General features: G+C 37.6%; 2 protein-coding genes across 3 annotated transcripts; both read right to left on the bottom strand.

Annotated features, from left to right (window-relative positions):
* Nucleotides 1-566: 566 nt before the first annotated feature.
* On the bottom strand, nt 567-10,880 carry slc25a37 (solute carrier family 25 member 37). The gene is made up of 4 exons (XM_032579199.1): nt 10,548-10,880; nt 5,314-5,542; nt 4,918-4,974; nt 567-4,027 (listed from the first exon to the last, which is right to left on the bottom strand). The coding sequence occupies exons 1-4, from the start codon at nt 10,746-10,748 to the stop codon at nt 3,498-3,500; spliced, it is 1,017 nt and encodes a 338-aa protein (XP_032435090.1). The 5' UTR covers nt 10,749-10,880; the 3' UTR covers nt 567-3,497.
* A 2,595-nt stretch (nt 10,881-13,475) lies between these two features.
* Nucleotides 13,476-20,020, bottom strand: entpd4 (ectonucleoside triphosphate diphosphohydrolase 4). 2 transcript variants are annotated; one of them, XM_032579205.1, is made up of 13 exons: nt 19,740-20,020; nt 19,233-19,343; nt 18,373-18,570; nt 18,083-18,288; nt 17,747-17,897; nt 17,548-17,651; nt 17,381-17,440; nt 17,125-17,255; nt 16,050-16,216; nt 15,613-15,937; nt 15,271-15,356; nt 15,017-15,178; nt 13,476-14,611 (listed from the first exon to the last, which is right to left on the bottom strand). In XM_032579205.1, the coding sequence occupies exons 2-13, from the start codon at nt 19,238-19,240 to the stop codon at nt 14,377-14,379; spliced, it is 1,833 nt and encodes a 610-aa protein (XP_032435096.1). In that variant the 5' UTR covers nt 19,241-19,343; nt 19,740-20,020; the 3' UTR covers nt 13,476-14,376. The 2 variants fall into 2 exon arrangements, with proteins under 2 accessions (XP_032435096.1, XP_032435095.1); XM_032579204.1 differs by having other exon boundaries at nt 17,101-17,255; nt 19,740-20,019.
* Nucleotides 20,021-21,730: the final 1,710 nt, after the last annotated feature.

The following is a 21,730-nucleotide window of genomic DNA, read 5'->3' as shown; positions in this document are numbered from 1 at the left end:
GGGACAGGACACAGCAGGCAGGTATGCATTTCTTGCCTTTATGTGTTGCACAGGAAGCTTTGCATGGCGCTATACTGTCCTCTACTGGAGCTGTGCTGTTACTGCTTTACAGTTAAGGGTAACTGAAATTTCCTTTCTTCTCCTAATATTACTTATGTTTAGATATACAGCTATAATTGATAGTACAACAGTGCTCCAAATAACCAGATCAATCACCATTTTAGTGTGAATTATATATCTACATGGCAAATGATTTACATAGAAGTGCAGAAAAGTAACAACATACCCATCTAGACATCTATGTGAAATCAAGTTAAGTTACCGCAGCATAATTTGTTATGAAATGAGCAAAAGGAGTTGGAAGCTAATTAAATGGTGCAACAGACTGACAAAGGTAAGCAATCCTCAAACACTGAATTGAAACCAGAGTGCAATGTGAAGCACAAAGCTACACAAATATATATGCAAATGAAACCACTAATGACATGTTATACATGTTCCCCAACATCTTAAATTTAAAATAGTTTATCAAAACTAGATTGGAATGAAAACACAGACAGCCAGCATTCCTCATCTCTTGTTTATTTCAGCTCCAGTGTTACAAACTGTAGCAGCATTTTCACAATCATCTTTTGTTTGCATTGTCAAAATTCCAAGCCTTCCAGATCCGGAGATGGAACTCGGCAAAAGTCAGGCAAAAGTCTATAGAATACAAATGTTTCCTCTTAATTTAGCAGTGATCAAAGTCTCAAAACATTTCTCGTCACTCTGAATGATGAGTGCATGCATTTCAAATGCAAATGTATTTAGATATAAGAGAACTGTTTTGTCAGTGATCTGAGATATGGTCTGATTCTACTTCAATAAAACAGCAAAAACAAATATAATCATAAATATAAAGATGCATTTATGCTGTAGGTAACAAAATCTATTGGATTTCTGTGAAGTCATATTGCACTGAAAGCAACATGAGAAGGTTACATACGCTAAACCAGCTCAACCAGGTTAAGACAAGGAGCTAAAAACTTGGTTTGAAATCTGATCGTCTGAGGCAAACTAAAAACATAAAAAAACACTGAGAAAAGTGAAACTTGTAGAAAATCTCAATCTATAAAACCGAAGCTGTAAAAAAAAATTCAAGTTTTTCTTACTAACTTAACACTATATCGAGGTTAAACAGCAGAGATGGAATGAGTGTTCACAGCAGATTAAAAGCAGAAAGCAAAAAGAAAGCAACACACATCTTTGGTTATGTTTGCCCGAACACACAAGCCAGAGCAATTCATGGAGTTTGAGAGAATACTGGACTGGAATCTGACAAACGTCTTCAGAAAGAAAAAAAAAAACCCTCTCAGTAATCATAAACAAATAAATCAGAGTGCTCTGTGAATTGCATCAATCTGGCTAAATATCCTGAAAGCTGAAACAAAACATAGAAAATAGGCTAAAAAAAAAAAAATGCATAGAGCGCACAGGAAATGAGTAACTTCAACAGGATGGAAGAAAATAAAACGATTTCATTGGATCTGGGGGGGGGGGGGGTTGATGTTTTTTTTACTGACCCCACAAGGACAGCCAGTGCAGCACTATTGCTTAGTTTAAAAACTTCATTTACAAGCTTACATTTTAATCACATAATCTGCATAAGGAGAAAATAAGAAATATTTTGGATGATTCAGACAATCTAAGGCCTTTAAGGTTGCTATGACAAAACAAGTCTCACAAAAGCTAATCACTGCTGCCGTCTTCCAAGGCAACAGTCAGTTCTGATCCAAAGAGATTTCTCAGGAATAGACCATTTCAGTACATAAATATATCCTCTGAATTCATACAAACAAGCTGCCAATGTTCTGCAACGGCTAAGACTCTGTTGTGCGTGACTCAGGAGCATTGCGTCATTAAGCTTTTACCGGGCAAACACAGGTAGATCTCAGCTAATTTGATCATCAAAAATGAATTTTTTTTTTTCATTTTACACAAAGCAATTTTAAAAACCTAATTCGATTAATTTAAGTGATTTAGGCTTACAGCTAAGGAAAACCTAACATTCAGCAAAACAGAAAATTAGACTATTCCATAACAGTACAAAATAAAATGACTTTAATGCAAAACTGTTATAGTGTGACAAAGCCATGGCCCACAAAACCATGGAGAAAGACTGCCGAGTTCACAGTTGTCCTGAAACTGATACAAGGAGGGGAGTCCATTAAAAAAATTGACCAAGACATTGGCTATTCACAGAGTGCTTTATCCTAGCATATTAACGTAAAGATAAGTGGAAGGAAAAAATGTGGGCGTGCCCAAGCAGCAGGGATAGTGCAGTCATAAGAGGATTGTGAACCAAAATCCATTCATACATTTTAGAGGCGATTGACTAGTTGTAGACCTGGAGCCAATAAACCCAGATTACTTAATCCAGCAGGTGTTGGCATCTGCCTCACAGACCTAACGATGCAGATGAGCTGAAGGTAGTTATGTAACCAGGGCTACTTGAACACTTCAGCAGACCACCTTCATGCAACGCTGCACCGATGCAGTAAGAAGCTCCTACCGAGCGCTGTCTGCATGCACTGAACAGTACATGGATATACTTCTCTTAGACTGACATTGCTGTATTAATAATGCTTTTTATTGGTCTGATGTAAAATTTGAATTTCCTGCAAAATTTTGTTTTGGGTTTTCCATTAGCTGCATGCCATCAAGCATCAAAATGAGCAATTAAATCAGTCTGATATATCACGTTGCTTGTAAATAATCTATAAAACATGAGATTTAAATTTTGAATTGCATTCCTGAAATAGAATACATTTCTGTTACTATATTCGGATTCACTGAGATTCACCTGTAATTGGTTTACTATGGCCCACATACCTTGAAACAGAGGAAGAAGTGTGCGTGTTTAAATACATCTTGGGCCTAGAACCAATCAAGTATTCCTATATAAAAGTACAACAAAAATGGGTGGAGCAGTGCTTGATTTTAGTTAGGCACTTATATGACATCGCTGTCTCTCCCGCAGAGTGCTGGAATTAAAGAATGGCGAAAAAAAAGTTTTCATAAACACATAAAACAAACAGCGCTGTGCTTTCCTCCGCAGCTATAAACTCCAAGCTAGAGGAAGCTAACCAAATAAATAAAAAGTTCCAATATTTCAGACAAATAAACATAGTTTCAGACAACTTCATCATGTGCTCACCACATGGAGACAACAGGGAACTGAGCTGTGACTGACTTGGTAGTGGAGCGAAACAGTGCAGTTAAATAGGACACCTTGTCTATTTGAGATAAATCCTGTTTTTTGCATAGAGTGGTTGTGCAGCCATCGCTGTAGCTAAAAAAAGTAATAAAAAACCCCACAAACCCAGATAATGAGATGACAATGACGAGTGGAATTAAAACGCCACACTGCCACCTGGTGTCTTGGTGCCGTTTTCCTCCTCACCGACTCTCACATCCTTTGGGCTTGGAGTGTTTCATGAGTCAAGGAAAGGCGAACATCACAGCTGCCCGGATGCCGCCTCTTGTTCTAGCTTCTGCTTCGTCAGGAAGTACTTGAAGAACTCGTACACCGACCAGGCGATGGCAGTAGAGGGCATCTGGTATATAACCCGAGCTTGGACGCCTTTGAAGAATGCTGCCAGACCTCCCAGTCTGTACACCGTCCTGAAAGCATTGGCCATTCCCGACAGGTGGCCGCTGATGTTCACAGAGCTCAGCGCGACATTCTCCTGCGTGTTGAGCAGCGTTTTACAAACGTCCAGCGGAGTGGTCACCGCGGCCGAAACCGCCCCCGCCGCCGCTCCCGACACTATGTGGCTGCTCGGGTTGTAATGCCTGTGAGGGTTCAGCTGCTCCTGCATCAGTTCGTAGGTGATGAAGTGAACCGCCTGGAAGGGAATATTCATGGTCAGCTGAGTGCTGTAGCTGCGGTAGAAAGCTCCGATGCCTTCGGTGTGCGTCACTGTCCGAACACAGTCCCAAAGTCCTCGATAGGGAGAGTTGTACATCTGCATCCTCTGCTTTACCACTGCAAGGCATCAAAGTTATGTTAGTGTTACATTTTATATTAGGCAGTAAAGGGGAGAATAACCAATCGATGTAACCAATTTAATTGCTGTAAAGTCCAGCAGGAGTGAAAGCTGCAAGGAGCAAAAAATAGAAACAAAGCAATCTACTGGGTTTCCTTAGGTATAAACTTTTTATTCTACTTTGAATAATTAATTTAGCATACCGCACTGTTTGATGACTGGCATCAATTGGAACGTACGTGTGATTGAACTGAAATTATTTTTTTTTAAGTGCCTTAAGACTACACTTATTATGAATCGAAATGAATTTAAAGGACATTCCTTCCTTAATTTTTTTTTTTTTTACATAAATATTGTTAAATTTCACACATTTTTGCATATAACTGTTAAACTTTCCATACACAAGTCAAAAAGAAAAAAAAAAAATCCCAAGAGGTAATCCCAAGTCTGCTTCCCACTAAAATGCTGGACTCCTTTGAAAGCAAACAAATCTTTCTTCAAAAAGTGTACTCCTCATATTCATCATTATGTTTTCAATGTTATTTTTACTAAGTAAAATTTTAGGGGGAAGTAAAAAGTAGAATTATAAATGGTTTATGCCTTCCTCTAGGCTGCTCTTTCATACAGTCCACATTTGTGGAGTGATTGACTAATATATCCTGTTAACAGATTTCCCCACCTGAGCTGTTTAGTGTCTGCAGCTCTTCCAGAGTCACCATGCCCTTTACGGCAGGCATATAACTAATTAACTATTGCTCTGTGGTTGGAGCGTTATTGATCCACCTCGCGCTTCACTGAGTTTCTAAAATAAGTGTGTTCCTTCTTAACCGCCTGTTTATCGCCATCATCCTGTATTAAATGTGACATTGAAGCGTTTGCGTTTTCTTACCTTCAGCTGGATTCATGACGGCATCATGCAGAACAGTGGCCACACTCCCTGCCACGCCTGTTGAAACATTAGCAGACCTTGTTGACTCTGAAGCTGTGACACTGCTCAAGTTGTTTCAGTGACAAAAAAAAATGCATTCCTAAACACATGAGGCAGAAATTTACACAAGCTTCAGATAACATAACAGCCTGTTCCCCTCTGATCAACAAAACAGATTTTAAATGACAGATCCATCATGGGATTTCTCACGGCTGGGTCGCACATTTGACCCGGCTATTGTAAACTGTATATTGATGAGAAGAACTGCCCTCTTCCCGGATGGTTTGCTTTGTCTACGGCGTGCAGCAGCTGGTCTGACGTTGGGGAAAGAGTGTGTGGGGACACGGACGCTCGTACCGTTGGCTATGTGGCTGTTGCCTCCGCTCTGAATGATGTGACTCAGAGAGTGCTTGACGCGCTCGTAGCAGGCGAAGTAGAGTGCATGGGCGGGCCCCGCTCCCATCATGGTGATGTTGAGGCCCCTCAGCGGTCTGAAGACCCCCTCCGTCTTGATGATCCGTTTCAGGGCTTCATACACGCCCTTGTATTGTGCATTGGGGTCCGGCTGCAGACTCTGCATCCGTGTCTGTGAAATAAAATCATTTAATATAAATTCTTCTATGATTATAACATTTTCATTTCCTTAGATTAGATTTTGTTACAGTATTTAGTTGATTGCCTTGTTTTATTGCGTGACTGAATGTATGGTTTTTAAGATGTTAAAGAACCTGAATAATGACTTCTTTTTTTTTTTAAATCAAGTGTAGCGCGCTCTAGTTGCTCTGACTGAACGCGCTCTTGGCTTTAGCGAGGTTCTGGATCGGGAGGCTGTGGCAGCTCTTTGTTTAACTCCACCATGCCGAGTTATCCGGACAGCACAAAGCATGTTTTCATTTGCAGGGAGATTCGGGGCCAGCTCAGGAGATTGGTCAAGTTTGTCTTTGTCAGCATGTTCTACTGAGCTTCCTTCCTTTGGGTCGACAATAAAATATCAATTACATTTCCTCTGAATGAAGATTTTTGGAAACTTGGCAACACATCACCTGGCAATCTGAGTCAGTGGTTGAGGTTTGGGGACTGCAAATGAGGTTATGTCCCTAATAAGGCACATGCTTGTCTGGATTCGTATCTCCTAATGTGAGGAGAATTAAGGCCAGAGAAAGATAAGACTAGATGAAATAGCAATGCGTGTTTGATGTATATATTCTGTTTAGCATTCCATAATTTCAGCCATAAATGTACCGCAACAAAAGCGCAAAACTTAGAGACTAATTCCAAATGTATTTTATTTTAAAAAATTGGGTGCAAATTTTAATGTCAAGAAACACCCAAACAACAGAATTGTATGCTTTTCAAGCTTAAGTTTTTATTATAGTCTGTGCATTTAAGAACTTTTTTTTTTTTTAATGTTCCAAAATTCACCATAAAGCACAGCTGGTCCCTATTCATCAGTAAAGGGATGTTTCACTGTTTCTCTGTAGCATTGGACTCATGTATAATTAGCTATTTTAAAAACAATAACATTTATATTTTTCAAATCTGAACTTCATTATTCTGCATTAAATACACATAACTAAGGGCACAGCTTTTGATCTGTCATATCTTTATTTTGTTAGCCACAAAATAATAAGTTATAATATGTTTCATAAACTGGACAATAACTCAAGCTGTGATGTAGCATATAAATAAATCTCTCTGCATGATAACGTTTAGTAAAAATACAATAATCATGTGGTATTTATATATAAAAAAGGAAAAACATGATCTTATTTCTTTTATTTAAATACAATTATTCCAAGCACAGCTACAAGAATGTAACATATTGATTGTTAGAGTTATAACAATGTTATGTATAAGTTTTGTTAGTTTTGGTAAAGGTAGAACAGAAAATCTTACGCAGAAAAACAGAATGAAAGATCTGCCAAATGTAGTAGTTGTTTCAGTGCTTATACCTTTCTGCCATTGTGTTTTTTCCAGAGTAAAGAGTAAGAGTGTTGGCTGGGTAATTAGTTTGATCAGGTAGCCAGGCTGGGTCAGCTGACTGACAGAGATGTGGCTTGGATCTTGCCAACTGTAGTTTTAAATTAGCTTCACCTTAATAATAGTGATGGGAGGCAATCCTTTGGTTTCCACAGCTTGACTCTCCATGTTTTGCACGAACGTAAATATTCTTAAGCCTAAAATTGGTCTGTTCCGCAAGTATGAGGAAAAACTTTCAGTCAGCTTGCTGGCAGTGCTCAGCAGCCATTGTGTTACTCTATGCTCTGCAGAGCTCCATGTTTAAGGAATTCACAATTTCAAATGAAATTCAGATTTGATTTTTGGTTATTATGTTTGAAGAATAATAAAGTCTGAACCCCTGTAGTAAAGATTGACTAAGATCATTACAAGATCTGAATAATGCTTTAAGAATGCATCAGGAAGTAGTTTAAAAAGGACTGATTTAGGAATAAAACCTAATAGGGAGTAAACCTCAGGAGTAATTCTTAAAAAGAAAAAAGATCACTGTGTACTTTTTGGCAAATATTTGAAAACAAAACTAATTACTAATTCAACTTTTAGCTATTTTACTTTTAGGTGACATTCAACACTGTATACATTATTTCGACATCTCTGTCACAATTAGCTGAAGCAACTAAACAAGAAGCACCAGTGTTGACATTTAACCATAAAAGGGAAACGTCCCAACTAATTCGACTGATTGTGTGTTATCATTTTAGCTTGGTCAGTTCTGGTAATATGGCTGTTTACTAATCAATAGCACAAAGAAGCAAATAGAGACACCCACCCTTTCCTGCCTGAGGCTGATTCCTAACTTGTACGAGACTGATAAGATGCCCCTCCTAACATTAATACAGGCTACTCCCTAATTCCTCGAGCTGCTTGAGCTTCACTAGGAAACAAACTCAAAGAAAACAGTTAGGACTGAGAGGAGCTAACAAATAAAAGCACCAGAGAGGCATCATGCTAAACTTATTGACATAAAGTCAATACTTCCTCTAACAACCCTTCAAATGTAATTCTTTAAAAAAAATAAAAAAAGTACTTTGATTTCTTAGAAGTTGTTTAGTAATTTATCAAGACAGGATGCAAATGACTCGTCCTGTCACGAGTTTAGATCAGTTGAAGCTTGAAAACTTGGGTAACTCCAAAAACCTTCCAGATTTAACTGAATGAGCAGCTGAGTCTTTAAGGTGCTTGTGAAAACTTGGAAATCTCAAGAGGAAATGACACCAGAGCATTGGGTAATAAAGGCTTCTCATCAGACTATTTACATATATGCCAATGGGACGCAAGTTAAGTGGATGTGTTCCAGTTAAAGTAGACATAACCAAATTTTTCAGAAACAATGCCACATTGTTAGAGAACAATGGCTCAGCAGAAGGAAAGTGGGGATTCCAGGAGCAAAGTTCACAAAAACTGTTTGCAATTTAACTTTCTTTAGCCAATTTTTAACAAGCTTCAAACAACATAGTCATTTCATTCCACTTTAAATGTGCGCTTTAATTACCAAACATTCACTCACTAAATGGATTACTGGTTAAAAAGCGCCCACCCCAAAAAACAGATCTTCCCAAATTTGGCTTCGTTCAGTCACTTAATAAATACTTTTATACCACTCATGTACTACTGCTTATATATTTACCAGTTTGGATTTGCACAACTAGTAAGTTATACAACTGTTTCATAAAAAATAGAAAAAGTAATATTCCTCTACATGATTTAAATCATAATTATTTAAATAAACTATTTGTTCGTGAAGTTACAAAATACTATTTTAATCCTATTTTATGACATTTTACTGGTCTTAATACATTATTTAATAATTCTCTTAGTATTAACTAAGATGACTCAACCTTTTAGCCCTCTTTCTTTTTTTTATTTTGTCTAAAATAAAATATCACTTCTAATATGGTTAGAGGATTAAATAGTACTTGAATTTTTCTATAGCAAGTAAATGTTTGGAGCAAAGAGAACGATATTACCCGTAAAATATTTGGTAAACTCTATGAATATAGCTTTATCGAGAACAATTAAGTGATGCACCGACTGGCATTCTCATGGCCTATACTGTTTTCAATTTTTTTTTTTTTTTTTAGGCCTAACATCTTTGATAAGAGTTGCAATTTTGAAGCCAACAAAGAATGAAAGCTAATTTATGCATACAAGTTTTACTAAATACAAAAGCCAGCCTTAAAATACATATTGTTTACAGACCAAAAATTGTGGGAGAATTTAGTTTTGATTCATTTACATGAACGGTAAAGAAAAACAAAAAAAACCCAGATTTTTAATTTATTTAACCTGCTGATCACTAGTTTAGAGTCGATCAATGGAAAGCAGGCCAATTTCAGTCTGGGGCTGATTAATTGGTGCTTGGTTTCTTTGTCTTTTAAGCAATAAAAACAGAAGTGCTGATGTATTTAAAAGTCTTCTTGTGCTTGATTAACAATTATTTTTAAAAAATGTCTAAAGACTTACATTTATAGGAGAGTTAAATATGATTGAAATGACTGCAGATAATTTATACATTTCTAAGAAATTACCAGGAATATAAATATATATTTACCATATAAATATACCAAGTTTTAGTAAAAGAAAAAAAAATACTTGATAGGTTTTAAACAGCACAATCTTGTTTAAAGTCAACATCAAATAATACCTCATTACTGCTTACATTTAGTCATTATTGTTCACAGATTTTCTCCAGCTTTGCTCATGGTCTGAGAGTGTTTTAATACTCTGCTGAATCTGGTTTGTAGAGTTACTCACGGTGTCTGTGAGCTGCGATAATAAGGATGAACCTAATTCTCTAAGTGAAGTGATCACAAGAAGATTTAGATGGTTTGGTCCTCTAATCCTGCACTCTTTAAGTAAAGCTCACACCCTAATTGAGATAAGATTAAAGTTTGAATATCAGTCAATGAATCTAGTGGCTACAAGCGTGCAATTTATGAAAGTGCACAGTCAAAGATGCAAGGTAATAAAGTACTATTTACGCTTTAATACAGGGAGTAACAGAGTTGTGGTTGGAGCTTTTCATTCAAAGCTTGACATCTAACCTAACCGAACAAAACCTTGACCTTCACCTAGCCTGAATAATGTCAGAGAAAAACTTGGTTAACATTATTTATTTGAGTAGATTCACAATCGTATGGCTATTATTACATCTCATTTTAATACTATAGTTGAATTGCGATAGCTTAGATAGAAACTTGGTGAATGTCCTCTTTTTAATGTTAAAGTGGGCTTTGAGTAAGCTTGTTTGATTAGCAAAGTTATTAAGTAGCAAAGCAAAACAAAAAAAAAGAGCAAAACTTCTTCAGTTGAAGGGAAACATTTTGTTTCTACTCTGATTTACTTTGCTGACCAGTTTAACTTGTTCGGTCAGTCTATTTGAAGCGACAAGGCTGCAGTAATTGGATGAGCTAACACCGAGGCTAACTAAGGATGGGCAGCCCGAAGACTTCACGGCTAACGCCTGCTAGCACATCCTCCCCGCACTCGGCGTCTCCCTTTCCGGCTGGTTAGAGTTTGAGCCGCCGGGGAGAGAACAGAAACAGCCGAGCAGCCTCTGAAGACGGCGTTACCTTGACAGAGTCCACGGGGTACATCACCGTGTGCTCCAGTATGCCTGCCACGGCTCCGGCTGTCATGTGGGTCGTCACGGAGACATGAGGCGGCAAGCTCTCGTAGTCCCCGTCGCTGCTCTCATTAAAAGGCTCCCCGTCTTCGCTCTGGACCTGCGACATCTCCAGCCTTGCCACCGCACGGTCCGAGCTTAACTCCATGCGTGGGGAGCTCTCGCAACAGGTGGCCTTCCGTACAAGAGAATGATCGGAGAATGTGTCGGCGGCATGGATAACCACAACATCGCCCCTACTTACCGGAGTTCCAACAGCGCCCGTAGGACGTTGCCAGAGAGAGGCGTGGCTGACGGTAATGTAAACCAATCAAATCCCACGTAGTGAGATAATAGGCGAGCTCTTTTCTGAGCGACCAATGACAAGTTTCTGTGTTGAATTCCTGTTCCACTTCAAAGCTCAGCCGGTGAAACAATTTGAGCCTCCCAAGTTTTGAATGACTTTGACAGAACCGCGGGCCTTGCCCAGTCCTGGTTCAGTAGATAAGCAGGTGTGGTCTCACTGCCGGAGAACACTTGTTCAATAATATGGAGAAATCTTTTCTTCAAAATGCCCTATCTGAAAGGGGAGGTTACTTCTGACAAACCATTCTAACTTAAATCTACACATAGACTACTTAGGATGCTGTGGAAAACTGACAACAAAACTAAAAACTAAGAATAACAGTGGTATTAAGTCAAGACATATAGATCTTAAATTATCTACAAAATTATTGTCTCTTTACCTAAAAGTCATACGGTTACTCTGGGAAAATTAAGGAGGGTTTGTGTTTCTATAGACTACAGAGTCAGCAAGCTTTGAAAAAGTATTTACCTCCTTTAAGATATATATATTTTTTGCTTTTTCCAGATTATGGAACATTTTTTGTATCAAACAAAGATAATTAGATATATAGTGATTTAAATTATAAAGAGGAAAAAAGGCTCTTCAAGCCAACATAGACTTATATAAGTAGCAACCAAGTTTTTTTGGACAACTGACAATGTATCATTCAAGGATATGATAGATTCATACATTTTTGTCTGTTTCTTTTTTTTCCAGAAACAGGCAAAAAAGCAAAACAGAAGAAATCTGCAGAGCACAAATAGTTTCACACATGCAACACTCTGACTGGAAAGTGAGGAAAATTAAGAAGACTTTTGATGTTTGGGCTGCTAGGATGGTTTAAATGATGATTTTTAATATATTATATTATATTATATTGACAAGTTACTTCATCCAACTCTTTTTTCAAACCAAATCCTACATTAATTCCCAAAGTTCAAGCTTTTGGAAGGAAACGATGAAAATGAGTGAAGCTTTTCAAACTCCCCTCACCTGAAAGCCTCTTCAGTCCAAACAAACGGATCTGCAAACATCAGTCCTGCGGCAAATCATGTGGACAGTCACATGAAACAGACTGAAGTGGAAAACAAAGTCTTATCAAAAAGAAACGCCACATTTATGCTTTAGTTCCAGTTTTTGAATGAGAAGTATTACGCTTTTGTTCATATTTTGTTATATTTTAGCTGCATATGTTGTCTTGGGAAATAAAGCCTTCCTGTTTGTTTTGAGAAGACTGAAGATCCATTGGGCATTGGCACACATTTGCTTCTTCAAGTTTGTAAGTTGTCAATTGTCCAAAATTCTTGACTTGAGAATTTATTTGATCAGAAAGTCAGAAATACTTTATTAATCCCCACGGAGAAATTCTCAACATCACAAACCAAACATCTGAATAAAAGTTAGGAAATAAAAGCCAATAAGAAAATGACGAAAAGAACTTTAGTGTAAAAAGTTCTATTAAAGGTCACATTTATATAATTTACAGTGACAGGAAGGAAAGATTTTTCAATTCTATTGAAGCAATTAAGAAGTTTAAAACAACAATAACTCAAGCTCTTACCACAAAGCACGCTGCAGAGTCACAAGGGGTGTTATTGATAAAGCATATTTGCATGTTTATCTGCATGTCTGAAAGAGACGCTTCTGTGTAGTTTCACATAGAACATCTACGCTCACAAACTCTCAAATCACACATCTTATCCTGCTTGACACTCTTGAGTCAGTAAGTTTAGTTTTTCAGTTTTTTCCTGTAGACGTATTTAGTCTCGTATTTATTTATTTTTTAATGCCATCATTAAACCCCTCCTTCAAAACACAATGTCTGATATTCTGTAGAAAATACTTATCTTGTTGTTTTAGTCACTAGTCACATGAGCAGTAAGATACTCAGTATGACCTTAATAAAAAAAAACCCAACATTTTAACAAAAAATAATAAAAGAAACAAAATATAACTTTTAAAGAGAAAAGTGTAATTATTTAAACTGCTGATAAAATAACATGTTAATTTCGGTTGTAATGTGAAGAACGCAAGAGAAACAAGCAGTGAGCAGCAGTATGTGGGGGAGGGGCAGTGCAGTGCTTCTATACTTGAAACAGCCACTGGATACTTTAGTCATTCTTGGATTTTGTCTGGCATCTCAGTGAAAGAACTTTAAACTTTATGAACAGCATAAGAAAAAAAAAAACTAACAAATTGTTGCATTTCTAATACTATACCTGTTTAAAACTAAAGTATAGTCTATCTAACACAAATAAGTGCATGTGTCACTACACAGTTTCAAAGGAAATATGTAGACTTCAGAATGTGAAGAAAGTTTTTTGGGGGTTTTTTATTCTCAAAAAGTTAATTATTCCTGCTTTTAGTAAGAAAAAATAATTGTTATGATACTAACTGACCAGAAACCTTAAAGGACAGTAGTCTGCTTTAATGTCAGACAGTGAGACATAATGTTAGGAGTTAAAATAGTGCATGCAAATGTCTGGCTTCCACTGTACAGATATACACAAATTATTCTGTTTTCCTTCTCATGAAATCAGGAAGCAGCTATCTCATAAAACTTTTATTATTCCTGTATTGCAATGTCACAACAGTTATTTCACATTCGCCTGCGAAAACACTCGAGTAGACCATTTTTATTTAAATAACACACGCTCTGATTTACAATTTCCTCACAGTATTGATATAATGGCTTCTGAAAATGAAGCCCCAATTAAAGTAACAATACTCACCAGAGAGTCGAGCAATAGTTTCAGCAGGGGGACTGATTCTCTCGTTAGGATGGCAGACAGGTTTTCAAAGATTTCCTCAGCAGTGACAAGACATGTATTGCACTATTACAGCTGTGAAAGGCTTCATATCTTCCAACATAAATATGAAATAGAAAAGTTTAGGGACAAATACACCCAAAAAGTTGCTTCATCTAGGCCATGCAGATTAACTGCAGTGCAAAGTGCTTCCAATGCAATGGAGAAATCATATTGCATTTAAGGTTTCTGTAGAGAGTGCTTTTTCTATTTGACAACAATGAGAAATGGGGAAAAAAAAGTAAGCTAAAACAGAACGAAATTAAATAAAAATACAAAAAAATGCACATGAAAAAGGCAAAAAACTTAAAACATCTGATATATTCATCCAGTGTGGTGAAAGCCAAAGTACAGTCTAGTAGGGTGTGAGTCAACTACAAAGCAAAGTACCATTTTGTGTTTACCATTTAAAAAAACAAAAACACCTGAAGGCAGCTGCAGGCGAAACAATAATAAAAGCAATATAGTATCTCTCATCCAAAGATATATGAAAAATTTTCCCCTTTTATCCAAATATCTAATTCCAGCTCAACAGCTAGTAGGATATGTGAGCAGACCACCAAAAAAAAAATAAAAATCGGACAGTCTGACAGAAGTGGAGTTCAACTTGGGAAAGTTATAAACCTGTTCATGCTGCCCAAAGTTCAGAGGTTGATTGGGAGAGAGGGTGAGCCGAGGCCCTCTTCCAACCACGGCACAGAGGAGGGAGTGTAGGGCTGCGCCACACGGCGATGGATGCGGCGAAGCCTCAGCAAATACAGTATAATGGAGAGCAACACGATAAAAAAACAAGCCAGGAACAAGTAGTGGTTGTTGACAAAGGAGAAGCTGTGTCGCCAGTGAGAGTGTGCTCCTTTCAGACTCTCCTGTGGGATGTCCCTGAAGGAAAAGAAAACAGGAACGGCCCTACCAGGTGAGTTTGGAACGTGATAATAAAACAAGTCTTTACAGGCCGCTCATTCTGTCATATTAACTCTTTAATTCGTCAAATACCTGAAGTCATTATTCAAGCAACATATCGCACCTTTCTGAAAACTTGTCTCATTTCCGAGCTTTGAACAATCATTTTTCTTTATATCTTTTTAAATATATGAATGTTAGCAGCCAATTCCAATGAATAATGATTTCTCTTCTCACATGTGTAAAGTAGGAATCGTTCTTATGACAGTCTAGTTTCAATGAAAAACTGGCTCAACCAGACTGGACTTCAGAAGATAAAATTACATCAGAGCGATAAGAATCCAAACTAAGAGAAGAGCAATTGTAAAAGACATTCTATCTTACCTCAAAGGGAGAAACCGCGTTCTATAAAGAATAGCTCCAAGAGTCCACTGGACCTCCTTATCGTAGACCAGCAAGGCTGTCTTCAGGTTTTTGTAATTGGTTGGGAAGGAGAAACCCGTGTGCAAAACTTCATACATCCACGCTGATTTAAAACACTGGTACCTGCAGACATTTGAATAAAGCAAACAGTCATATGTTTTTATCATGTTTTTATTGCCTTGAGAAACCATCTGATAAATCTGTGTGTGACTTACTTGAGCCGGTGAAAATCTGCATGTGATGCATAAAGACCAGAATCAAAGCGTTCCTTCAGTGTCTTCCACTGGGTGGCACAGTAACCCTGTGAATGGAACGAACAAAAGCACAGTATAGAGGAAGAGCATTGCAACACAATTTAAATACACAAATTATTGATTAGTTTAATTATAAACTATTCTATAAAAGACGTGAAAACCTTATCCAACTTAAAATGTAGTTTTAATCTTTCTAGACCCATTTCTGTTTCAGGATTAAAGCTATACAATTTATATGCATGGGCAGCAAAAAAAAGATACAACCTTTTAGACACTATAAATAAGTTTTCCTACAGCGTTTACCTTGGCGGCTCGGGCATATTTAGAAGCATTATAATCCCCGCCCATACGCAGCACGTCCTCCATGCAGTAGAAAAACTCTGAAAAGCCATAAAACTGGCTGTTGCTGTAGTCGATCGCTGGCTGGTAGATGCCGCTCAGGGACGTTTGGGCGACATTGGTTCTGTTGAGGAACGGCTGCAGAATCCGTCTGCACTCGTCGAAGTCTCCGGTCCCCCGAAGGTGGAGCCTCTGTGTAGACGGTCCGATCTCATCCAGGAGGTCGGTGGGGAGACAAGGGTCCAGCAGGGGAGACTCTGCTGTTTCGCCAACATGCTCACCCAAGAGTCTAGAGAGGTCAATAAACCAAGAAGTTAACGTGTGTAGCTCTGAGCACCGAATACTCAAAAACAATTCAGTGAGGTTGAAAGCAGAACAGAGCGACAAACTGTGCGTCTCACTTGTTTCGAGCTGCAGTTTTTCTGATGAGATTCTCCTCATATCTTTGGCGTGCAGCGTTTCCTCCGAAACCCAGAAAGGTGGACACGTAAACACGATAAACGTGATCGGTGACGTGAGCGTCACATCCCAGGTTGAATTCTGCAAGTAAGTTTTTGGCCACTTCCTCCTGTGGAAGACGAACAAGTGAGAAAGAGATAAAACGTCTCTTTAATTTTTCTATATTCTGGAGTCTTGCAACCAAGAATTTCAAGATTTTATTGGGATCTTAAGTGATAGATTAACACAAAGTAGTGCATAATTATGAAGCGAAAGCAAAATAATACATGATTTTCAAAATATCTCACAAATAACATCTGAAACATGAGGTTGGCATTTGTATTCAACCCCCTCTACTCTGACACACATAAATAAAATCTAGGGAAACCAGTTGGCTTTAAAAGTTGATTACAAATCAATAAATACTCAACTTGTGTGTAAATGAATCTTCATTAGAAAAAGTACAGATGTTCTGGAAGGCCTCAGAGGTTTGTAAGAACATCAACAAAGAGTACACAATACCCAATAACAACAAACCAACTAATGATTTTAAACATAGATACATAAAAAAGTACTGCTCAAACCTTGTTTAATAATTTGTTCTAATGTCTATCTGTAAAGTCGTTTTATATGTGCTCTATTATAAAAAATCGTGTATCATTTTTCTTCCACTCCAGTAAAAAATATGAAAAAAATCCAAGTACAATGAATACTTTAAAGATAAAGCCACTATAAAGACAAAGTTCTACACAGTTGTAACATCTAGCACTTATAAATCTTATAAAAGAAATGTATACTGAGAAGTTAATGTTCTCAATATTACAGCCACATGGGGAGGGTCATGCAACAACCTTACAGTATGCTTTCAACAGTGATGGATGGAGAGCAGACCAGCTCCACAGGACAAAATGGTTCAGAGAGGTGTTAACCAAGGAGTAACAAAGATTGGAAAGGGAGAGGGGGAGAAAAACAAAGCATAAGCCACCAAAGACAGAACTGGTTGGAGATAATAACCTGTTGTGGAGAAGCAAAGCTTACAGTTTTGGGCACTTCATATGCAATCTGTGTGGAGACACCACCCATGTCCAGGACACCCGCGGTTCTTTTCCTCATCAGCGCTTCCTGATGATCGGTGCCGGGAACATTTACCTCCACCACAGCTTCCCCATCTTGACAGCAGAGAAAAAATTGACAGTAAAGAGAAGGGATGTCACACACTAAAGGTGTGTCATGCAATTAATAGGCTTAACCAAATTAGGTCACTCTGAAGTGGTACACTTGAGTAACTTCTCACCATTGTCCACATGGTTAAACCTCCCAAGGACAAAGTTTATTCCAATCCATGCATAGACACCTGAAACACAAACATATAAAATATTAAGTTATTGTGTAAATGTTCGAGTATATTTAAAGTTACAATGATGTTAAAATGAAATATTGCTCTATAGTTTCTAAATTTACCTTCTTGTTTTCCAGAAATCACCTCCACGTGGGAATCAGAGAAGAGGAAGTTGAAATGAACTGGGATATCTGTGCGTAGATCTTCCAGAATGGCTTCTTGTTGACTGAGAAAAAACAAACACATACACAAAAATTTTTTTTAAATGTAAACAATAATCTTTTTTTTCTGTCACATTAACATTGTTATTTTTTTTTTTACCTCTCTGGTAAGATTCTCATTCCCGCTGTGCACAGGATGTACAGAGGAGTTTCCTGGTGCTTATGCTTGGGGATGTGTTGAGCTGCAAAGCTTAGAAGTGGATCTATGTAGTCACTGGCCTTCTCAGGTGTTTTAGCCAATTCAGCTATACCTTTAGGAAAAGTACATGAAGAAGAAAAACATTTTTACTTTAGGCATACAAAAACATAATATTCAATTGTATTATGCAATAAAACCGCATTTTGTATGGTTTGTATTGCTTTACAATACATTAGTAAAGTGAGTTGCAAAATACGCTTGCATTTTCTTCCTTAAGTTGATCAGTAAGCTTCTTACCAGGCTTGATCTTCATGACTACTGGCTTGCGGTGTTGATCTCGCATTTGCCGTATGTCCAGCAGTTCACGGGGATTACCGTTGTGCCGGGGCCAGCAGTACACAAACACCCTGGAGCCACTGCTGCCACAGTCCACCACCAGGCCGTAGTTCAGGTTGGGATTGCTTGTATCCGTCGCATCCAAGTCAGTAACTCTCGCCAGGTGCCTTATGAGTGACAAATATCTAAGATTAACTCGATTACAGCTCTAGGGGATCCACACCAGAGTACCAGCTCCTAGTTTAGAGTACCGGTGGAAAGGGTTTTCTTCTCCGATCCAGCTGGTGTGTGTATTTACAGCAACGAGCAACAGGTAGAGCAGTCCTATGAGGCAGAGCACCAGGCCGATGAAGAGAAGTTGTCGGAGGGAAGGAGTCAGAAGCCGAGGAAGAACCTGGGATGACAGGCTGAAGTGCCATGACGCTGGGAAAAGGCATGAAAAGCCGATCCTGTTCAAAGATAAAAATATAAGAGCCTCAATGCTGCATGTCTGGATATTGCAGAGACTGTATTGAAAATGTAATCATGCTCATTTTCCCACTTGACAACCAGAGACCTCTGTGCATCTTATTGGGATTTTGAGCAGCTTATAATAGTGATGCACAGGGAAAATGGGAACATGGTTTTCAATATGTTTTACAAATAAAAATCTGAAAAACAAAGTCCATTTCTACTAAGGCCCTAGAAATCAATACTTTGTAGAACTACCTAGTGCTGCAACTACAGCTCAGTCTCTTTTGGGAACTCTCTGCACATCCAATCTCTGAACATTCATCCTCCCAAAAGAACTGCTCGCACAGATTGGACTATAATAAATGGATCTGTGACTCATTAAAAAAATTATTTACGGCCCTTTAAGATTTACATTTGAGCACCTTTGATCTAATCATTTTCATTATAGCTTTGACTGTATATATATATATTTATATATATATATACAGATTGTAAAACCTCTGAAAGCAAGTGGTTGTACTGGATTTTAACTTGGGGTATCACAGTAACACATGTATTTAATGTGATTGTAATATGACAAAATGTGAGAAAAATCAAGGAATATGAATAGTGTGTAGGCCTTTATTTCAAGATAAATACAGGCCAATCATTCAATTACCTTCCCATGGTGCAGACAGTCCTTTGGATTTATTATTCATCAGTCTTCTCTAGGAAGCAGATTTGTCCTACTCCACTGCTCCATAATCCTTGGTTCATCCATCATTATAGCCTTGAAGAAAGAGCAGAAATAAAAACTTTAAAGCCTTCACCAACAACTGTACAGGACTTCCACTTTTTGAAGGGCCCACAAACACATGAAATTGATCAGCAGTTTCTGGATTTAAAGAGATAAATAGGCGTAATTGTATAGTTTTCAGCTATTGAAGAAAAAATAAATAAAAGCTCGTAATGGAAAGGAGGAGAAAAGAAACACATTTAAATCTCAAGCAAGTAGTTGTTAATGTTAGATAACGCAGGCGGTTTTTTATATTCAGTCTCGTAGGTTACAGTATGATAGGAGGAAAGAGCAAGGAGAAGCGACGAAAATTAATAATTTAACTGACCTCAGCGTTAATGGCAATAATTTTATATGTCAATGAATTGTATTAGAGCCGTAGATACTCACAAAGACAACCGTATTTTCCAGGAAACATGATCCAGATGCTCCCCGCTGGCTAACTTACATTAAACGAGCAGCACCGCTTTGCTAAGTGACGTGTAACGTGTAAAAGGTGTGCTTGGTTTTAATGTCCGCGTAGACCGTCTTTCGATTGAGCTCAGTTTAGTTATAAGCTGTTTCTATATAAAACAGCAAATTGAGAATTTTTAGCTTACATCAAATGCTGTATATATTTTATTTCATAAGCCTGCAACCAGTATGTTTTCTTTCCTTTCACAGCCTCTAGTTGAGACGTGTTTTGCTACAAGGTCCGTCCAATTTGAGGAAAAAACAAGCGCACATTCCCGGCTGTGAACTGCGCTTGTGTCGAACAAAAAATACGGAAACCGTGCAGGTACAAACTGTTCCGAGTTTTATGATCACATCTTCAGAACTTAATCGTGAGAAAATTCCTACTGTTGTTCAATTGGATGTCTCTGGACATGTAAACCTACGTTTTTTCAATATATTTTATAATTAAAAGTATTTATTAAAATGTTGAAACTCTTTTGACTATCATGTTGGTTGTGTTGCATTGCATCTTTTTAAGTTTTTATTATTATTATTTTGTGTAAGACACGAATTGGCATATCTACTGATTTCAGATACGCGTGGGACAATGGATGGATGGATGGATGTCCAGCCCTTGTCAGTTTTTGCCATGTGAAATGCTTTGCATACTCAAGACAGATGTCAATGTAAGGGAACACTAGCAGTTGGAACACTAGTCATTACATTTCACGACGTTTAAAGTTAGCACTAAGTTTACAAAGCTGTGAATATTTTTTTCTGTATGCTTTGCAAGCACATAATTAACAAGACTTACATTCAAACATACTAGGAGTCTATTTACTAACAAGTCATATCAAAACAGAGAGTAAACATGCTGGTGTTAGCATTTCACTTCAACAAACTTTCTTACTTAAAATTTTTTTATCAGGCTATATGTATTGAATCATATACAGTACAGACCAAAAGTTTGGACACACCTTTCTAATTCAATGGGTTTTCTTTATTTTCATGACTATTTATAAGGCAAGAAATCCCACTTATTAACCTGACAGGGCACACCTATGAAGTGAAAACCATTTCAGGTGACGACCTCTTGAAGCTCATCAAGAAAATGCAGAGTGTGTGCAAAGCAGTAATCACAGCAAAAGGTTGCTACTTTGAAGAAACTAGAATATAAGGGGTATTTTCAGTTGTTTTACACTTTTTTGTTTAGTGCATATTTCCACATGTGTTATTCATAGTTTTGATGCCTTCAGTGTGAATCTACAATGTCAATAGTCATGAAAATAAAGGAAACTCATTGAATTAAAAGGTGTGTCCAAACTTTTGGTCTGTACTGTATATGTTTAGAAACAAGCCACTGGTCCATGCTGGAAGTCCTTCTGGGTGAAAATATTTTAGTCAAGAAGAAAGATACTGTAGCGCAGAGTTACGTGCATTTTAACTTGGAAATGTAAAGTGTTATTTTATTGTACTTTTGAAGCTATCGAGTTTTCATACATATACATGGCTTTAATTTGGATGCAGTATAAAACTCTAACCCCGTGTTACCAAATTCCAAACGATAAATATCAGTATCAGGGACCAAAAATTTGACTGGGAGACATTACTTGTCTTGTTAAAAGCAGATTTTAATTTGGACTGAGATTAGATCAAACCCTAATGAGCCAAAGATTAGGATAGATTTCCTTCCCCAAAAGTGATATTTAGACAGGAAAATTGGGTGGGGATAAAGTATTTTACACATCTCCAGTTTTCATTAAACCTGTATTTGTAACAGTGTCACAAAAATATGGAGTGCTGTACCTCATTAGGGTTTCAATTATACCCATTTCAGGTTCTGGGTTTCTGTCTCTAAATAAGTCATAGTGTCATAGTAGTTTGTTACTGCAATGTACTGCAACCAGTGACTCCTGGAATGTTGTTTTTATTGATAAAAACTAAAA

This window comes from Xiphophorus hellerii, chromosome 12 (assembly GCF_003331165.1).
Source record: "Xiphophorus hellerii strain 12219 chromosome 12, Xiphophorus_hellerii-4.1, whole genome shotgun sequence".
NCBI lineage: Eukaryota > Metazoa > Chordata > Actinopteri > Cyprinodontiformes > Poeciliidae > Xiphophorus > Xiphophorus hellerii.
The sequence above is the reverse complement of the archived record's forward strand: the minus strand, read 5'-3'. Positions and strand labels throughout refer to the sequence as shown.